The sequence below is a fragment of the Neofelis nebulosa genome, chromosome 8, assembly GCF_028018385.1.
Source record: "Neofelis nebulosa isolate mNeoNeb1 chromosome 8, mNeoNeb1.pri, whole genome shotgun sequence".
Taxonomy (NCBI): Eukaryota; Metazoa; Chordata; class Mammalia; order Carnivora; family Felidae; genus Neofelis; species Neofelis nebulosa.
The window spans coordinates 125,198,381-125,219,551 of record NC_080789.1 but is presented as its reverse complement, the minus strand read 5'-3'; the positions used below and the strand labels follow the sequence as shown (position 1 = coordinate 125,219,551).

The following is a 21,171-nucleotide window of genomic DNA, read 5'->3' as shown; positions in this document are numbered from 1 at the left end:
AGAAAAAAAAAAACAACACCTTTTTTACTGTTTGTGTAGATTTGTTCAATAGGTAATTATAAGACCTCCCTTGTGGAATTAGTGTTATTACCGGGCAGAGACTTAGGGATGGCACTAGAATAGGCCTTAAACAATAAGGCAAGTCCCACTGGTCATGAATTATGTTATATTTGTGGGGCAGGATGGCCAGAGATTTACCTAGACCCTGTGTTTGAATTAAAGCCTTGGAAGGCTTTAATCAGCATGCAAATGGCTATAACAGTTGAGAGCAATTCTCGGTGCCTTATGTATACATTTGAAGCATCATCCACGGGATGAAAACAGAATTCTGATTTGGCCTTTTTTTTTTTTTTTAAATTTTTTTTTTTAACGTTTTATTTATTTTTGAGACAGGGAGAGACAGAGCATGAACGGGGGAGGGTCAGAGAGAGAGGGAGACACAGAATCTGAAACAGGCTCCAGGCTCTGAGCGGTCAGCACAGAGCCCGACGCGGGGCTCGAACTCACGGACCGCGAGATCATGACCCGAGCCGAAGTTGGCCGCTTAACCAACTGAGCCACCCAGGCACCCCTGATTTGGCCTTTTTATCTAGCTTCTGTGTCCTTAGCATATTTAAAAACTAGTATTCATAAAGCAATTATACATTCCATTTATTCGCTGAAGGGGAAGAGTACGTTTTGTCCTCTCCATCTCTTAATTTTGAAGCTGGATTTGTGCCACGTGAGGATGCAGGCTCTATTTCATCCAGCAAGTTCTGTGATTTTACGTCTGATTCCCCAAATGGAGCAGATGAAGCCAACTGTGGTGAGTCAGTACTTTAATCACTTAGTCATTTGGCTGAGATTGATGTGCACATTGGTCCCCACTTATCCATAGAGGATACTTTCCAAGACCCCCGGTGGATGCCTCAAACCACAGATAGTACCAAATCCTGTATATTCTATGTTTTTTCCTATACATATGTATCTGTGATAGAGTTTAAGTTATAAATTAGGCACAGGAAGAGATGAACAATAATAATAAAATAGAACAATTATAACAGTGTACTATAATAAAAGTTGTGTGAATGTGGTCTTTCTCAAATACCTATTGTACTTACCCTTCTTGTGATGATGTGAGTTGATAAAAATTCCTCCTTGATGGGATGAAATGAGGTGAACAATGTAGTCATTGTGACATAGTATTAGGCTACTATTGACCTTTTAAAAAAATTCCAGTGTAGTTAAAATACAGTGTTATATTAGTTTCAGTTGTACAATATAGTGATTCAAGATTTCCATACGTCACTAGGTGCTCATCACAACAAGTGTACTCCTTAATCCCCATTATCCATTTCACCCATCTCCCCATCCCCTTCTGGTAGCCATCAGTTTGTTCTCTGCAGCTAAGAGTCTGTTTCTTGGTTTGTTCCTTTCTCTTTTTATTTCTTTGCTCATTTGTTTTGTTTCTTAAATGCCACATATGTGTGAAATCATATGGTATTTGTCTTTCTCTGACTTATTTCACGTAGCATTATACTCTCTAGCTTCATCCATGTCACTGCAGGTGGCAAGATTTCATTCCTTTTTATGGCTGAATAAATATAGAACAAATATGAGTACGAATATACCGCATCTTTTTTATTCCTTCATCAATCAATGGACACTTGGGCTACTTCCGTAGTTTGACTATTGTAAATAATGCTGCTATAAACCTAGGGGTGCATATATCCCTTCAAATTGGTGTTTTCGTATTCTTTGGGTAAATACCCAGTAGTGTGATTGCTGGATCATAGGGTAGTTTTATTTTTACCTTTTAGGGGAACCTCCATACTGTTTTCCACAGCGGCTACATCGGTTTGCATACCTGTCAGCCGTGCGTGAAAAAAGGGTTCCTTTTTCCACGTCCTCGCCAACACTTGTTTCCTGTGTTTTTGATTTTAACTACTCTGACAGATAGGACATGATACCTCATAGTTTTGATTTGCATTTCCCTGATGATGGGTAATATTTTGGATACTAACCCTTTATTGGATATGTCATCTGCAACTATCTTCTCCCATTGAGGAGGTTGTACCAAAAATGATAAGATACCTAGGAATAAACCTAACCAAGCATGGGAAAGACTATAAAACTATAAAACATTGATGAAAGAAATTGAAGACAACGCAAAGAAATGGAAAGACATCCTATGCTCATGGATTAGAAGAACAAATATTATTGAAATGTCTATGCTACCCAAAGTAGCAGATTTAATATGGTCCCTATCAAGATTGTAACAGCATTTTTTGCAGAACTAGAACCAAAAATCCCAAAATTTATCTGGAACTACTAAAGACCTCGAATAGACCTGTTTTTCTTTTGAAAAAGAAAGCTGAAGGTATCACAATTCTGGACTTCAACTTATATTACAAAGTTGTAGTAATCAAAATAGTATGGTGCTGGCACAAAAATAGACACATAGATCAATGGAACAGAATGGAAAACCCAGAAATAAACCTACAATTGTGTGGTCAGTTAATCTTTGATAAAAGGGGCAAAAAAAATTAATGGGAAAAAGACCATCTCTTCACCAAATTGTGTTGAGAAAGCTGGATGGCTATGTGCAAAAGAATGAAACTGACCACTTTCTTACTCCATACACAGAAATAAACTCAAAATGGATTAAAGACCTAAATGTGAGACCTGAAACCATAAAAATCCTAGAAGACAGCACAGACGGTAATGTCTTGGACATCAGCTGTAGCAACATTTTTTTAGATGTCTCCTGAGGCAAGGGAAACAAAAGCAAAAATGAAGTATTAGGACTACATCAAAATAAAAAGCTTCTGCACAGTGAAGGAAACAATCAGCAAAACTAAAAGGCAACCTACTATTGACCTTTGGGCAATACATCAGAAAAAGGATCATCAGCTTCCTAACTGTGGTTGACCTTGGGTCAACGTACGTATTTACTCTCTGAATGTAAAGTGCGCACTACTCGGGTGAATATTGTTTAATGAAGACAGCCAGAATGGAGACCTCTGTACAACTGAAATGACTTGTGCTTGAAAGCAAACCAGATTAGCTTTAAAACAGTAGGAAAAAAAAAATGAAGAGACCTCTGTAACCCTCAGTTTTGCTGTGTTGGAGTATAGAATTTGAAATAAATGCAAGATAGAACTCAAAAGACAGGAACAGGAGTGTGTTGAAGACATTCCTTTACTAAATTCTTTTTGGATATGTACTCTTCCTCTAAATAATTGCCATTCTAGTAGCAGAGGACTGTATAATGCCTAAGAACGTTCTTTCAAACTATAGTACCAATAAATTGGTCCTAAAACTATAGATCTTGGCTAGTTCTGTATGTTTTTAAATCTTTAAGAGTCTACTTTAATTTTTTCTTTTCTGAAGGCGGGTCATCTGTTCTTTCTGCATTGAACTTCTATGAGTCTAAAGTTATCCTACCATCCTTGGAAAATTATTAAAGAAGGAAAAGAAGGGGATGGTGTTGGTGGACAATATTTGCAAAAGTATTTAAAAAACTCCTGTTGAAGGGGCGCTTGGGTGGCTCAGTCGGTTAAGCATCTGTCTTCGGCTGAGGTCATGATCTTACCGTTCATGGGTTCAGGCCATGCATCGGGCTGTCTGCTGTCAGCACACAGCCTGCCTCGGATCCTTTGTCTCTCCCTCTCTCTGCCGCTCTTCTGCTTGCACTTCGTCTCTCTCTCAAAAAATAAATTAATGTTAAAAAATTAAAAAAAAAACTGTTGAAGGCAATGAGGTCAGAAAAGAGGGAAGGTTATAAGAATATCACATTCTATTGATCACCCATACCTGAAATGAAGCTCAAGTAGTTTTCAGTCAAGACAGTGTAGGGTCATGGGCATTTTTATGAGGCTTGATGGAGCATCCAGTTGGATAGACTCTTCCAACAATCCATGCAGAATATAGATCAGATTGGGACACCTGGGTGCCTCATTTGGTGTCCCAATTAAGTGTCCCAGTTAAGTGTCCCAGTTAAGTGTCTGACTTTAGCTCGGGTCATGATCTTACAGTTCATGAGTTCGAGCCCCGTGCCTGGCTCTCTGATGACAGCTCAGAGCCTGGAGCCTGCTTCAGAATCTGTCTCCGTATCTCTCTGACCCCTCCCCTACTCATGCTCTGTCTCTCTCTCTCAAAAATATATAAACGTAAAAAATAAAATAAAAAGAATATAGATCAGATTTATGAGAAAAATCAGGGACATTGTTAGGTTATGATACATTGGCAAGGGAGCTGTGCTATGACTCATCGCCCACTTATATTGAGCATCTATTTTATACCAAGAGATTCACTAAAGAATAAAATGTGATGATTTCCCTCAAGAATCCATTGGAGGAAGAAATACATTGTGTATAATAGTGTTGCAGTATAATTAGGTGTATAAATTTCTGTTACACCTCTAAGGATTGGAGATCATATTCCTTAGAAGGTAGATCATTTCTCAGCAGAAACTTCTTAAAATGTTTTGTTTTATCTTGCTATATCAGAAGAACTGTCCATTGAAAGTTCTGCCAGGGAGTAACAGTTGTAAGCCTGTCTCTGAATACATTAAGACTGTTACCAAAGGTACATGGTTTAAGAACTTTTTCCATATGAACTCCTGTATCATCAAAACAAATCTAAGATGTTACTATTATTAGCCTCATTTACAGACTTTCTTAACGATTAGTGTCCATTCAGGAGACAGAAACCACACTAGTAGTTTGAACAAGGCAAGTGTAATGAAAAGAGTTATTATGTAATTTTAAAAAGTGGTTATCTACAGCAAGAAATAAAAGAGCAATAAAGAAAGGAATGGCGAATGTGGACCAACTACTACCTCTAGTGCTGAGACAGAGAATCCAAGGGACGAGTGAATTGGATGAGTCCAGCCTCCCCATATCCCAACAATGACATTTATACTTTATGGGAGAGGGTGTTACTGGGACCCATTGGAAGGTAGAGAAACTTGCTGGGATGTTGTGAGCTAGATTTGGTTAGTAGCTGGTAGGCCAAGCAAGAACTTATCCATCAAGATGCCTGCAAAACTCATTGAAGGGTGACTGTAAGTGGGTCACTTTAAATTGCAGGAAGGGGTGGGGCAAAAACAAACAAAATCCCCCAAAGTACTTGGACCCCAAAAGAGAAGCTTCTTACCCTACTGTGCTTTGTGGTATCCATCCTGTGTTGCTACTAACAAAACCAAACATCATATGAGCAGTTCAAAAGAGAAATGTTTACAAAGTCCAGCAGGGCAAGGAAGGGTAGATTTGGAACTGAGGCTAATAAATTTATGATGTGCATACTTGCCCAGCATTGCCAGGTCTGTAAGCGGTGGAAGCTCATAGTGAATCTAGGCAGTCAGCTTCCAAACCCCAAACTTAAGAAAAAATTTTTTTAATGTTTATTTTTGAGAGGGGGAGAGGAACAGAGAGAGGGAGACCCAGAATCTGAAGCAGGCTCCAGGCTCCGAGCTGTCAGCACAGAACCTGTCACGGGGTTCAAACTCACAAACTGTGAGATCGTGACCTGAGCTGAAGTCAGATACTCAACCAACTGAGCCGCCCAGGCGTCCCCAAACCCCACACTCTTAACCACACATCATACAGCCTTTCAAAGGGATCATTAAGACTGGTACTTTTCAGTAATGAATGGTTGCCCTCATATCCACTTTGAGCAATCGGAATTATGAAGCCAGTGATGAAGACTTCAGTTTTGGAGGAGGCATCATGCCCTCAGGCCCCTAGGATATCAAGTGGTCATTTTCCAAAGGTCATTTACCACTGGAATGGTAAATGCTGACTATAACTCTAATGTTCTTTTTCTTTTTTTCCCTTCAGTTTTATTATTAAATAATTGACATGCATCATTGTATAAGTTTTAGGTATATAGCGTGATCGCTGCTTGATTTTCATATATTGTGAAATGATTACCACAGTAGGTTCAGCTAACACCCATCTTCTTAAACAGATGCAATAAAAAGAAAGAAGAAAAGAAAACCCTTTTCTCTTTGTGATGAGAAGGCTTAGAATTTACTTTGCTACCAGCCTCTCTTATATCGTACGACAGTGTTAGCTATGGTCATCATTTTGTACCTTAGATCCCTAGTGGTTATTTATCTTGTAACCAGAAGTTTGTTCCTTTTGGTCAACTTCTTCCAGTTCTCCTCCCACCCCCCTCCAACCTCCATCTCTGAGAGCCACAAGTCTAATCTCTTTTTCTATGAGTTTGTTTGTTTTGCATTGTACATCTAAATGCGATCATTCAGCATTTGTATTTCTCTGACTTGTTTCACTCGGCATAATGTCTTCAATGTCTTCTCCATCCACGTTGTTGCAAATGATAGGATTTCGGTTTTTTTTGGTTATGAATAAATAATATTCCATTCTATATATGTATATGCGTGTACGTATGTATGTATACCACAACTTCTTTATCCATTCACTCATTGATGGACATTAAAGTTGTTTCTATGTCTTGCCGGTTGTAAATAACGCTGCTGTGAACATGGGGGTGCAGATATCTTTTTGAATTGGTGTTTTTGTTTCCTTTGGCTATGTTCCCAGAGGTGGGATTGCTGGATCGCATGGTAGTTTTAGTTTTCTGAGGATCCTCGAAGCCATTTTCCATATTGGCTGCACCAATTTACGTTCTTGCCAACAGTGCACAACTTTTCTCCACGTCCCCTCCAGTATTTGTTCTCTTGTCTTTTTCGTAATAATCATTTTAAGAGGTGTGAAGTAATATTGTGGTTTTAATTTGCATCGCCCTAATTACTAGTGATGTTGAACACCTTTGTATATCTTCTTTGGAGAAATGTCTATTCATGTTCTTTGCACATTTTTTAATCGATTATTTATTTTTGCCCTTGAGTTCTTTATATTTTGTATTTTAATCCCTTGGGAGATAGTTTACAAATACGTGTTTTTCCCATTTTGCAGGTAGTCTTTTCACCTTGTTGATGTTTTTGTTAGGTGTGCAGAAGATTTTTAGTTTAATGTAGTCCCACTACATTATTTTTGACTTTGTTGCTTGTGTATAGGGTGTCATATCCAAAAAAATTATCACCAAGATCTATACCAAGAAAATTAAGTTCTATGGTTATTTTAGGAGTTTCATGGTTTCAGGTCTCAAATTTAAGTCTTAGTTCATTTTGAGTTAATTGGTGGTATAAGAAGGCACAGAAGTAACTGTGCCTGAATAAGTGGTATAAGATATGGGTCCAAGTTTCATCATTGTACATGTGAATATCCAATTACCCCAGCAGCATATATTGGAGAGATTGTCTTTTCTTCATTGAGTATTCTTGTCTTCTTTGTCAGTAATGGTTGACTGTCTATGCTTGGGTTGATTTCTGGGTTTTTTGTTCTTTCCATTTGTTTCTTTGTTTTTAGCCAGTACCATATTATTTTGGTGATTGTAGCTTGACATCAGGAAGTGTGATGCCTCCTGTTTTGTTCTTTTTCAAGATTGTTTTGCCTATTTGAGTTTTTTTTTGTTCTGTTTTTTGGTTCCATTTTAGGTGTGTTTTTCCTACTTCTATAAAAAAAAAGGCCATTGGAATCTTGATAGGGTTTATATTGGATCTATAGATGGCTTTTGGTAGTATTGACATTTTAGGACTTAATTTTTTCAATCCATATTTTCATTTATTTGTGTCTTCCTCAGTTACTTTCATCAGTGTCTTAAAATTTTCAGAGTAGAGATCTTTCACCTTCTCAGTTAAATTTTTTCCTAAGTATTTTATTGTGTTTGATGCAATTGTAAAATGGGATCAATTTCTTTATTTTTCAGAAAATTTGTTGTGAGTGTATAGAAACTCTATTGACTTTTTCTTTTATTTATTGTGAGAAGGAGTAGGGCACAAGTAGGAGAGGGGCAGAGATAAGGAGAGAGAGAATCCCAAGCAGGCTCCCTGCTGTCAGTGCAGAGCCCAGCACAGGGCTGGAACTCAGGAAATGTGAGATCATGACCTGAGGTGAAATCGAGAATCAGATGCTTAACCTACTGAACCACACAGGTGCCCCTCGATTGACTTTTAAAGTATGTTGCTTTTGTATTTTGCAACTATACTGAGTTTAGTTGGTTTCCCTAACAGGTTTTTAGTTGAGTTTTTAGGATTTCTTCTATATAAAAACCTGCCATCTGCAAATAGACACCGTACATCTTCCTTTTGAATTCTGATGCCTTTTATTTCTTTTTCTTGACTGATTGTCCTAGCTAGGACTTTTAGTACTATGTTGAATAGGAGTGGTGAGAGTGGGTACCTTATCTGGTTCCTGATTTTGGAGGAAAAGTTTTCAACCTTTCACCATTAAAGGTGATGTTAGCTGTGGATTTTTCATATATGTCTTTTATTATAGTGAGATATGTTACTTCTGTGCCTGATTTCTTAACTGTTTTTATCATGAATGACCGTTGAATTTTGTCAAGTAACTTTCCTTTGTCTATAGAAATGATCATATGAGTTTTTTCTTTCTTTCTATTAATGTAATGTATCACATGGATTCATTTCCATATTTTGAGCCATCTTTTCATCTCAGGGATAAATTCTACTTGATCATGGTGAATTATCCTTTTAATAGGCTTCTGAATTCAGTGTACTCGTATTTTGTTGAGAATTTTCACGTCTGTATTCATCAGTTTATTGGCCTGTAATTTTTTTTCTAGTAGTTCTTTTCTGATTTTGTTGTCAGGATAGTGCTGGCCTCCTAAATGAGTTTGGAAGTATTGTCTCATAATTGATTTTATGGAAGAGTTTGAGAAGTATTGATGTAAATTCTTTCTTAAATGTTGGGTAAAATTCACCAAGGAAGCCCTTTGGCCCTAGACTTTTCTTCTTTCAGGCATTTTTGTTTTCATTCAACAAATATTTATTGAACACTTTTTATGTGCCATGAGTGAGCATTGGACAAAGTGACAAAAATTCTTTGCCCTAGTGGAATTTGAGAACTGGAATGTAGGGGTGCCTGGGTGGTTCAGTCAGTTACGCATCCAACTTTGGCTCAGGTCATGATCTCAGAGTGGGTTTGAGACCTGAATCAGGCTCTCTGCTATCAGCATGGAACCCGCTTCAGGTTCTGTCTCCCTCTCTCTGCCTCTCCTCCCTCTCTCTCTTAAATATACATAAACGTTAAAAAAAAGTGGGATATAGACAATAAACAAGAAATAAGTAAAATGTTTATCATATGAGGAAATTAATCAGGTAATGGTAATGGGAGATGCCCATGTGGGGATGGAAATTGCAACGTTAAAAAATTTATTTAATTTTAAAATTCTACTGTAATTAACGTACAGTGTTAATTTCAAATGTACAATATAGTGATTCAGCAATTCTATACATTACTTAGTGATCATCATGATGAATGTTCTCTTCTAAGATTTTTATGGTTTCCAGTCTCCCAGTTAGGTCCTTAATACGTTTTGAGTTTATTTTTGTATATGGTATATGAAAGTGGTCCAGTTTCATTTGTCTGCAGGTAGCTGTCCAGTCTTCCCAGCACCATTTCTTTAAGAGACTATCCTCTTCCCACTGCAGATTCCTGCCTCCTTTGTTGAAGATTAGTTGATCTTATGGCTGTGGGTGTATTTCTGGGCTCTCTATTCTTTTCTTTTGATCTGAGTGTCTGTTTTTTGTGCCAGCCACATGCTATTTTTGATGACTACAGCTTTGTAGCATAAATTGAAATCTGAGATTGTGCTACTTCTAGTTTTTTCTTTTTCAAGATTGCTTTGGCTATTTGGGGTCTTTTGTGACTCCATACAAATTTTAGGATTACTTGTTGTAGTTCTGTGAAAAATGCTGTTGGCATTTTGATAGAGATGTCATTAAATCTGTGGAATGCCTGAGTAGTATGGTCACTTTAACAATATTTATTCTCCCTTGGGCCATTTTTGATTACTGATTCAGTCCTCTTACTAGAAAATGGTCTAGTCAGATTTTCTATTGTTTTCTGACTCAGTCTTGGTAATTTGTGTGTTTCAAATAATTTTTTCATTTCGTCTAGGTTGTCCAGTTCTTTGGTGGATAGTTGTTTATGACAGCCACTTATGATCTTTTGTATTTCTGTGGTGTCCCTTGTGATGTGCTTTTTACGTTTGTAATTTTAGTTATTTGTTTCCTTTCCCTTTTTCTTTGCTTAGCGTACCTAAGGGTTTGCCAATGAAATGTATGTTTTCAAGAACTAACTGTTAGTTTGGTTACTCTTTTCTATTGTTTTTCTATTCTCTATTTCATTTATGTTTGCTCTAATTTTTATTTCTTTTCTTCTATTACCTTTGAGCTCTATTCTACTTTTTTTAGTTGCTTAAGGCATAGAGTTAGGTTACTTATTTAGGATCTTTTTTGCTTCTTAATGTAGGTTATTTACTATAAACTCCCTTGTTAGAATTGCTTTTATTAAATCCCACGAGTTCTGGTATATTGTATTTTCATTTTTTGTCTGTCTCAAAAAACCTTTCTTTTCAATTTCCCCTTTAGCTTTTAATTTGGTCAAACGGCTTTTAGGCTAGTGTTGCTTAATTTACATGTGCTCCTGAATTTTCCAGTTTTCCTGTTAGTATTGGTTTCTAGTTTCATGCCATTGTGGTCAGAAAAGATATTTGGTGTGATTTCAGTCTTCCTGAGTTTGCTAAGACTTCTTTTGTGGCATAACATGTGGCCTGTCCTAAAAAGTATTCCCTGTGTGCTTGAGAAAAATATCTGTTCTGCTGTTGTTGATGAGAATGTTCTGTGTATGTGTCAGGTCTTTTTGGTCAGTAGTGTTTTTCAGATCCACTGTTGTTGGTTCTCTGGATGATCTATCCCTTGTAATATGGTTTATTTCTCCTTTTAGATTTGTCAGTTTTTGCCTTATATATTCAGATGCTCCAATGTAGTGCACAAAATATTTATAATTGATGTGTCTTATTAGTGTATTGACCCCTTTATCATTATATAATAACCTTCTTTGTTTATTTTATTATTTTTAGTTTAGAGTTTGGTATCTGGTATAAGTAAAAGCTAGTCTTTTTTTTTTTTTTTTGATTACCATTTGCTAACAATGTCTTTTTTCATCCATTTACTCTCAGTCTGTATGTCTTTGAGAGTAAAGTGAGTCTTTTTTTAGGCACATAATGTTGGGTCTTGTTTTTTAATCCATTCAGCCATTTTGTGCCACTTAATTGGAGAAATCTGTTTGCAACTAAGGTATTTATAGGTAAGGACTAAATATTGTCATTTTGTTCATTTTCTGGTTGTTTTGTATGTCCATTATTTTTTATTTAAACCTGATATTTGTGTGTGTGTGTGTGTGCTTTGCTGCCTGTTGGCATCAGTATGCTTTGAGTTCTTATCATGTCTTATGTAATTACTATGGGATTTTCCTAGTGGTTACCATGAAGCTTACATAAAATATATCTTAACACCTCATTTTTGAAAAAAGTATATTTATATGTTTTGAGAGAGAGAGAGAGAGAGAGAGAGAATGAATGAATGAATGAATGAATGAACAGGGAAGGGGCAGAGAGAGAAGGAGAGAGAGAATCTCAAGCAGGCTCCATGCTATCAGGGCAGAACCCAAAGCAGAGCTCAAACTCACAGATCGTGAGATCATGACCTGAGCTGAATTTGAGAGTTGGATGCTTAACTGACTGAGCCACACAGGCATCCCTAACAACTCATTTTAAAATGGTAACAACTTCAATAAAATTTATAAACCTTATACTTTTACTCCCTCTCTTCCTTTTTGGTTACTGCTGGTATAATGTACATATTTTTACATTGTATAATTAGTAACAGATTATAGTTATGGTTATTTTTACTACATTTTTTAAACTTAAGCTAGAATTTTAAGTGAATTCACCACCACCATGACCATATTGCAAAACCTATGACTGTATGTTTACTATTACCAGTGAGATTGGCACTATCTTTTTATGCTTTATGATGTTAGTTGATGTTCTTTTACTTTTACTCAAAGAACTTCCTTTAGCATTTCTGGTAAGGTAAATATATGTATGGAAGATTCCCAATATGTGAGCCCATAGTTTCTCTGCAATCCCTGTGCAGGTGTGAGATCAGAGTCGGGGCTCCCACAAAGCACCTCCAGTGCTGAGTTGGGGAGTTAGTTGTTGTGCCTGGGCTCTTTTTGAGGAACCAGCGGCTCAGGGGAGACCTTTGGGTGGTGCTGAGCTGGCTTAGGGGTAGGGGGAGCAGTGTGGTCGGTATACAGCTGCCTCTCTTCCCAGGCACTCTGAGGGGCAGGGAGTGCTTCAGCCTCACTCCCTTGTTCTAGGATTCTCTCAATGATGTTCTGTTCTTCATTTCTTCTTAAGTTTATTTAGGAGAGAGAGAGAGTGAGCACATAGCAGGGCAGGGGCAGAGAGGGAGGGAGAGAGAGGATCCCAAGCAGACTCCCCTCTGAGCCACCCAGGCAGAATAGTTGTTAGTTGTAATTCTTACGAAGGGAATGAAGTATAAGGAATAACCTATGTTCCCATCTTGATGACATCATTCCTTGTTTTGTTTTATTTTTTATAAAAAGAATACTTTATCCTCTTGTAATTATTTGTTTAATCACACTGCATTTCATAAGATAGTTTTATAGACATGGAAAGACGATCGGAGACCACGGTTTGGCAATGGCCCCATGATCATAGTGAATAGAGTTAAAAAATTAGTAAATGAACTCCAGCCTTCTAGTGTCTTTGTTTTCATTTCTTTGCCTGCTTTGTTTTTGCAGTTAATTTTACACTGTGAAGCTGTTTATTTATAGAAATTCTTTTCCTTTACCCCATTTTTTTGAATCTATGCATTAAAATTTCTGATGCCGAGTTGAGATGAGGTAAAGACGCTAAAAAAATTTAGGGGGTAAGAGTGGGTAGGGATCTTTTTTCTTTTTTGTAGCAAAAGGAGAAAAGGAAGCCTGTAGATTTTAGGCAGAGAGGCTGTCACTGCACTGACTAGCATATCAGTTTCCCCGTGGAGAACTTAATTGCTTGACAAAACACACGTTTCCTCTGAGGAGAAAAATACAATACCACTCTCAGGATTTCTCTTCATAAACATGAATCCTCCTTAAAAGGAATATCGGTATTCTAGAATTTCAGATACTTAATATTTTAATGCGATTTATTCTAATTTTCTCATTTTCATAAGCATCTCTAACCCAATTTGATTTCTTTTTTTTTTTTTTTTTTTTAGATGAGACCAATTATGACTTACCTCAAAAGGGTTATTAAACTTCAATGAATTTAGGTTTTTGGTGCCTCCAAAATCTCTTCAAATTTTTTAGAAAAAAAATACCAAATATATGTTTTAACTCAATTTTGGTAAGGGAACAAAGTTAGTATTTATTTTAAGGTTGGGAATGTGTAGAGGTTATGGCATTTTGCAGATTATTGGTAATCTTGGATCATTTAATGAAATGTTTCCTTGTTTATATTATAATATAAAATTACAACTGCTTTGGTTACAGTGTAAGTATACCTAATGAAGCCTGTCTTCCTGCCTTTTTTTTTTTTTTTGCCTAGGGGTTAAAAAATAGTCATACTAGCAAAGTTGGAAGTGTTCCAGTTTCTCTGTGCTTGAAGTGCATTTTAAAATTCGCTTTTCCGGGGCGCCTGGGTGGCGCAGTCGGTTAAGCGTCCGACTTCAGCCAGGTCACGATCTCGCGGTCTGTGAGTTCGAGCCCCGCGTCAGGCTCTGGGCTGATGGGTCGGAGCCTGGAGCCTGTTTCCGATTCTGTGTCTCCCTCTCTCTCTGCCCCTCCCCCGTTCATGCTCTGTCTCTCTCTGTCCCAAAAATAAATAAAAAACGTTGAAAAAAAAAAAATAAAAAAAAAAAAATAAAAAAAATAAAATTCGCTTTTCCTTCTCTCATGGTCATGAAGATACTCTTCAGAAGTTTCTATTTTTGTGAACAAATGTTAGCTTTCTTAAAGACTAAAATAGGTAATATTACTTTACACAGAGCTTGCTTTAAGTCTGGAAAGTAACTTACAGAGTGGAAAATGAAGATAGCATCAGTGGTTCCTGTTCTCAAGTCCACATTGTATCAAAAGGACATATGTAAATTATTTTGTCCTAATCCACATTATGTAATATAGATGAGATAGCCAACATTTCATAAACAACTCCATACACAGTAAAGATATTTTAATATTCCCAAACAATATTTTTTAACACTGTAACTTATTTTTGCCTACAGACTTTTATCACGTGAGATTTTTTTGTTTTGTTTTTAAAGATCTAAACCATTTCTCATGTTCTACTTTCTGTCTGCTCACAGGAAAAACCACCTAAGTCAATACTTAGTATTTGAATTCAGTAAAGACTAGGCAAAGACAGGTTGAGCAGTATAGGAAAAAGGAAAGATTTATGATTTTTCTGATTTACTTTTTCAAACTAAAATACCGGTTGTGTATTTCCTCCAAACTACTATATCTGCTAAATATAGAAATGTTGGTTAGCACATCTGCAGCTGAGATATAAAATAGAGACTTAATGAGTTTATGTGTTGGTGTTTCAGAGGCCACCTCCATGTGTATCAGAAATTCGTTACATTCCAGTAGGAGCTTTTGTATTGTGCTTTGAGATTTAGCAACTTCTTTTAACTCATGCATGCATTGGAAGAAAGCTTGAATTACCCCTAGCTATGTTTCTTTTGCTGTGTATTTTATTGAGAATATGAGTGTGTGTGTGTGTGTGTGTGTGTGTGTGTGTGTATCTTGATCCTTTAGGGCTGGCTTTTTCTGCATGTATTCTGAAAAAAAAATGTTTTCAGAAGGTGTTTTTTTTTGTGTGTGAGATTTGACATATTTAAACTTATAGAATTAAAGACTTTCTAAAATGCACCTCTCCTTATAACTACAAACTGCTTTTTGTTTTAATAGAAATAGAAGCTACTATTTTCTCCTTTCCAGCTCCTGCTCTTTTCTGTAGGCCTAATTACAAAATAAACCTAAATTTGCTAATTATTTAACATCTTATTTTTTTATTAAGTGTATATTAGCAAATAAATCCTTGTAGAAAAAAGGATATTTAGTTATGTTTTTCTTAGTAAACAGAATTTTCACTGTTTTAGTCATATTGCCCTCAAATTATAATTTAGACACTTTTTTGCAGTCAACAAACACACTTCTCTAGACAAAGGCAGTTGTTAAAGACTGGAATGAGAAATTGTTGCGGTAAAGGCTCATCATTACTGTGACATAAAACCAAGAAGTGAGTGGAGAAAAAGTCCATTCTCATTTATGGAGTCACTGATCCCTGGGGTGGTGGGGGGAAGATATTTGTGCAGACAAGTAAAATCTGGTAAATAACCCATGGTATTATGAACAATCTTTGCTGCAGACAATTATGTTGTTAGATTAGAGAAATTCAGGACAGTAGAGATAAAATAATTAAATAGATAATAAAGTACATGATAAAGAGCCAAGACAAAAAGAAATAAAGGTTTTTTTTTTATTTCTCAGTTGAAAATTCTATTGAGGATAAAATCTGTATTTAATAATACAGTATTTTTCTATGAGTATTTAAGATTAAATTTCAATGAATTATATTAGGGATGTTATGAAGAGAATAGGTTTTTTTTTCTGTCATTACTTTGAGCTCATTTGGATTTTATTTTTCTGCAGATCATTGTTCTTCACTCTGAAAATTATAAATTAGAACCATAATTGGCATTGTTTTGCTTGTATGTCAAAACTTCTTGAGTCCTTTTCTCCCATAAGTACTGCTCTTGTCCATTTTATTTCTCTTTTCGTACTAGCAATGTGTGTGATGAAAAGTATAGAAATGGATAATGATCCTCCCCTATTCAACACCACATGCTTTTAGCAATCCATATCTCCTAGCCTTGTAGAACTTTATCACTGTAGACAGTGAAATTTACATTTCCTTCCAGTGTTGATATAAACCTCTCTTTGGGATAGATATTTAAAGACACTTGACATCTATGCCTGGGGTATAGATTTAAAGATGCCTAAAGATACCATGTGATAATAATATAAATACTAACACACAGTTAGCTATAAAACACTTATTTTGTACCTGACATTGTTTGGAATGTATTTATATGTGTTAATTAACTTACAGTTAGGAAAAGTAAGGCATAAAGAGAATGAATGTCATGGCACTTTTTACACAGTTACTTCAGGGTTAGGGGTGGGAGTGTGAAATGGATCTTAGTGTTGCTTTTCCTTTCACTAAGTCTTCCAGAACAATTAAATGTGTATGGTTCACAAACAACATAAACCTCTTTACACTCATGGGATTTTAAAAGGAAGGCTTTTAAGTAGGCTAATATATCTTCATTTCCACTGACTGACTATATTTCAAGAGCGTTTGAACATTTCTGTCATTTTGCTAGGTTTGTATGGTAGACATAGAAAGGAGTTTTTCCTTTAGGGAAAAAAGAATCTCGAGAGAGAATCTAAACATATGTTCATAAAAGAAGCCATAATAATCTATTGCCCTTCAAATATAATTGTTAATAATAATAATGATAAGAAGAAACTTTTTATTTATTTATTTTTTAAAATTTTTTAATGTTTATTTTTGAGAGAGAGAGAGAGACAGACAAAGTATGAGTGAGGGAGGGGTAGAGAGAGAGAGAGGGAGACACAGAATCCGAAGCAGGCTACAGGCTCTGAGCTGTCAGCACAGAGCCCGACTCGGGGCTCGAACTCACGGACCGTGAGATCATGACCTGAGCCGAAGTCGGACGCTTAACCGACCGAGCCACCCAGGCGCCCAAGAAGAAACTTTTTAAATACCTGCTGAAAGAAATTGTGTAGAGTATGCAAAGACGTGAAGATAAAAAATATACACAAAAAAGTAATGACTGGAAAAAGCTGGTTTTGTTCCATGGACAATAAAAGCTGGACTAGGACAGGAATCTTTAAGAGTCTAAGATAAGGATCACAAGGAGGGTATTAATGAAAAGTTTAGGAATAAAGGCATTTTTGGCATCATTTGGAAATTCCGTAAGACACAGGGGAATTGGCTACAAGCATGGTTTCAGTTGGAGAATTGAGTTGCTGAAAATGAAAGTGAGGCAGGTTGGTTAGAGTAGGTTTACCTGTGAAGTTAATTTTACATCACTGTGGTGGAGGAGTGAATACTTGAGGAGGGTGCCTGGAAAGATGGGATAATAATAGGACACAGGTGTTATAAAACCCTTGTCCTCAGGGTCACTTCATTCATTCATTCAATAAGTATTTATCAAACAGTATATGTGGGTCTATAACTGTTTACAGAGAGAACAAGACATATGTGGATTCTAACTTCATAGAGATTACAGTCTATACCAACCCATATGTAATTCCAGTTTTGATGCACAGTATATAAGGTTACAGAGTCACCCGTGAAAGTTATGATTACTCTATGATTAGCACTAGTGTGGAGATAGCATGTTTTAAAAATGCATTAACATGGGATGCCTGGGTGGCTCAGTCAGTTGGGTGTCTGACTTCAGCTCAGGTCATGATCTCACGCTCGTGAGTCCGAGACCCGCATCGGGCTCTGTGCTAATAGCTCAGCGCCTGGAGCTTCTTGGAATTCTGTGTCTCCTTCTCTCTCTGCCCCTTCCCGCTTGTGCTCTGTCTCTCTCTGTCTCTCTCTCTAAAAAATGAATATACATTAAAAAATAAAAAAAATATAAAAGTGCATTAATGTTTCTTCTTTCTTTTTTTAATGTTTATTTATTTATTTTGAGAGACGGGGAGTGAGTGGGGGAAGGGCAGAGAGAGAGGGAGACAGAGAATCCCAAGCAGGCTCTGCAGCTGTCAGCGCAGAGCCCAGTGTGGGGCTCAAACTCACAAATCGTGAGATCAAGACCTGAGCTGAAATCAAGAGTCAGTCAGATACTTACCAGACTGAACTACCCAGGGGGCTGTAATGAAGACTTTTTTTGGAGCAGTTTTAGGTTCAGAGCGAAATTGAGGGGAAGGTACAGGGATTTCCTATACAGCCTCTGTCCTGACTCTTGTAGAGCTTCCCCGTTATCAACATCCCCAATCAGAGTGGGGCCTTTGTCACAACTGATGAATCTACTTTGACACATCATAGTCATCCAAAGTCCACGATGGACCTCAAGGTTCACTCTTGGTATTGTACATTTTGTGGCTTTGGACCAATGTACAACAACATGTGTACATCACTATGGTATCCTACAGAGTATTTTCACTGCCCTAAAAATCCTCTGTGCTCTGCCTGTTCATCCCTCTCCTGCCCTCAACCTTTGGCAACCACTGATCTTTTTACTGCCTACATAATATCTATTGCCTTTTCTAGAACTTCATGTTGTTGGAATCACACAGTACATAGTATTTTCAGATTTTTTTCCACTTAGTAATATGCATTTAAGTTTTTCATGTCGCATAAGCGCATTACTTTTTCACTGAGTAATATTACATTGTTCGATATTCCAAATAAATTAGGCTGCTATAAACATCCATGTGCACGTTTTTGTGTAGACAAAAGTTGTTCATTCTTTTGGGTAAATTCCAGCAAGCATGATTTCTGGATCATATTTTAAGTATACTTTTAGTTTTATAAAAACACTGCCAAAATATCATCCAAAATGGTCCAACCGTTTTTGTATTCTCACCAGCGTTGCTCTGTTTCCTCACCATCATTTGTCATTGACAGTGTTCGGTATATTAGCCATTCTAGTAGATGTTTGGTTGTATCTTGCTTTAATTTGCATTTCCTAGATGACGTATGATGTGGAGCATCATTTCGTATGCTTATTTGTTATTTGTAAATCTCTTTTGGTGAAGTCTCTGTTCAGGTCTTTGGCCCATATTTTTTTTTTATTAAATAGTTTGTTTTTGTATATTTTGTATGACAGTCCTATATCCGATGGGACTTTTGTACATATTTACTCCCCATCTGTGCCTTGTCTTCTTATTCTTGTGGCATTGTCTTTTGCAGAGAAGAAAATTTTAATTTTAATGAAGTTCAGTATATCAGCTATTTCTTTCATGAGTTGTGCCTTGGTGTTGTATCTAAAAAATCATTGCTTTACCCAAAGGCCTCTACATTTTCTCCCATGTTCTCTTCCAGAAGTTTCATAGTTTTGCATTTTATGTTTAGAACTGTGATCTGTTTTGAGTTTATATTTGGAAAGGATGGGAAGTCTGTGTCTAGATTCAGTTTTTTGCATGTGATATTCAGTTGTTCACTACGATTTGTTGAAAATACTTTTTTCCAATGTATTGTCTAGTCCTTTGTCAAGATCAATTGTGACTATATTTGAGTCTCATTATCTTTTAAAAGAATGGTGATAGAATATACTTGAATAGCTAAGTGAACATAAATGGGGGGTTCCAAACAGAAGAAATGGTCTGTGGTAAGGCATTGAAATGAGTGAGAAGGACAGTAGTCTTGATTTATTAAGGAAACTGTGATAATAGAGTTCGTTTAAGCATAAATGCAAGAGAAGCACAGAGATTGTTGAATATTAGCTTAACCATGGTAAGGATTATTATACTTAAACAATAGGAAATCCATTTAAGGATTTTTATTCAGTTTCATGATCAAGTTTGAATTTTAAATGTGTTTAAGTGTTTATACTTTGGCTGCAGTGTGTAGAATGAATTAAAGGGGAGAGAATGGAAATAATGGTTTCAGTTGGGAGGGTTTAAAAGGAAGGGTAAGAGATTATCAGAAACAAAAGTGACATGTAGAGATATGTCATAATAAAAATTTAAGTAGAATAAAGAAACACTTTGCTGAGTTTTGGGAGAAAGGGAAAAGGGATGTTGTAAGTAATACTCCTTAGTTTTTGTCTTGAATTAAAAATGTAGAGTGGTGGGGGGGAGCAGGATTTAGGGAGGAGATCATTATTTTCTGTTGTTTGGAGTTCTAACAAGAGAACACTCCGTTAGAGAAGTAATTTTTGGATTTATTGACAGAAAGTAATTGAAGCTTTGATACTGTGCTGGGTTTACTTGGGAGAGAGTATTGAGAAAGATCCAGTGTTTTTAACCACAATTTTGGCATGGTGGCACCACTTGAAGTTTTCCATTCTGGCTGAAGTATGAAAGATGAAGTATCCTCTCTTCAGAGGAGAGTGATAATTAAGGTAAATATAAATAAAGAAGTATAAAGGTGGGGCGCCTGGGTGGCGCAGTCGGTTAAGCGTCCGACTTCAGCCAGGTCACGATCTCGCGGTCCGTGAGTTCGAGCCCCGCGTCAGGCTCTGGGCTGATGGCTCGGAGCCTGGAGCCTGTTTCCGATTCTGTGTCTCCCTCTTTCTCTGCCCCTCCCCCGTTCATGCTCTGTCTCTCTCTGTCCCAAAAATAAATAAAAAACGTTGAAAAAAAAAATTAAATAAAAAAAAAAAAAAAAAAAAAGAAGTATAAAGGTTCAAATACCAAACCCTAAGGAGAAACTCACAATCAGGGAAATATGAGGAAAGATAAACCTTTGAAAAAATTAGGAGTGAATGGACTATTAAGTAGGATTGTATTGGGGTACCAACTAAATGGTCTAACTCTCTAATAAAACCAAGAATTTTGGGGAAAATGAGAAAGGAAAAAAATTCATACTGGAAAAAGTAAAGTCGTTAGTGCTCGTAACAATGCAGGCTACGTGCCAGGCATGATCTGAGATCCCCCTGCTCTTAGAGCTTGCTTCCTAATTGGGGAGGTACTGAAACTATAATAAATGAGTAAATTACACATTATTTTTGAAGGGCATATGTGCCAAAGAGAAAAACAAGGTGGAGTAAGGGTAATGGGGCAATGATGTGGTGGTTGGCAAAAGACTTTGCAATTTTAAGTACGGTGGTTATAGTAGGTCTCAATGACAAAGTGATTTAAAGCAAAGACTGGAAAAGGTAAGGAAATAAGCCCTGAGGATATTTTAGGTAAAAGTGTGTCAGACACAAAGAAGGAATTGAGACAGAAACATACTTGGTGAGTCTGAGCAATAGCAAGGGGACCAATGTGATGGAAGAGAGTGTTTATGGGGAGAAAAAGTGGGATATGAGGTGAAAGGAATAAGAAGCCCATCTAGAGTTGTGGTTCGCAATCTTGGCTTCTTTTGAAAAGCTACCTAGAGAACTTCTAAAGCTCTGGATGCCATAACCAATTAAATTACAACGACTGGGAGGTGGTACCCAGGCATTTGTCAGTTTTAAAGCTCCCCATGTGATTTTAATATGCAACCAAGGGGGTGCCTGGGAGCTCAGCTGGTTGA

At 36.8% G+C, this 21,171-nt stretch overlaps 1 protein-coding gene across 3 annotated transcripts in view; it reads left to right on the top strand.

The window, feature by feature from the left end:
• Positions 1–21,171, top strand: part of MALRD1 (MAM and LDL receptor class A domain containing 1) — an 824,069-nt gene that overhangs the window by 158,560 nt on the left and 644,338 nt on the right. For 2 of the 3 annotated variants that reach the window (XM_058681758.1, XM_058681757.1), the window contains one exon: positions 665–805. In XM_058681758.1, coding sequence (XP_058537741.1) covers positions 665–805 — 141 coding nt within the window. The remainder of the gene's footprint in view (positions 1–664; positions 806–21,171) is intronic. The other variant, XM_058681759.1, reaches the window with a different exon arrangement.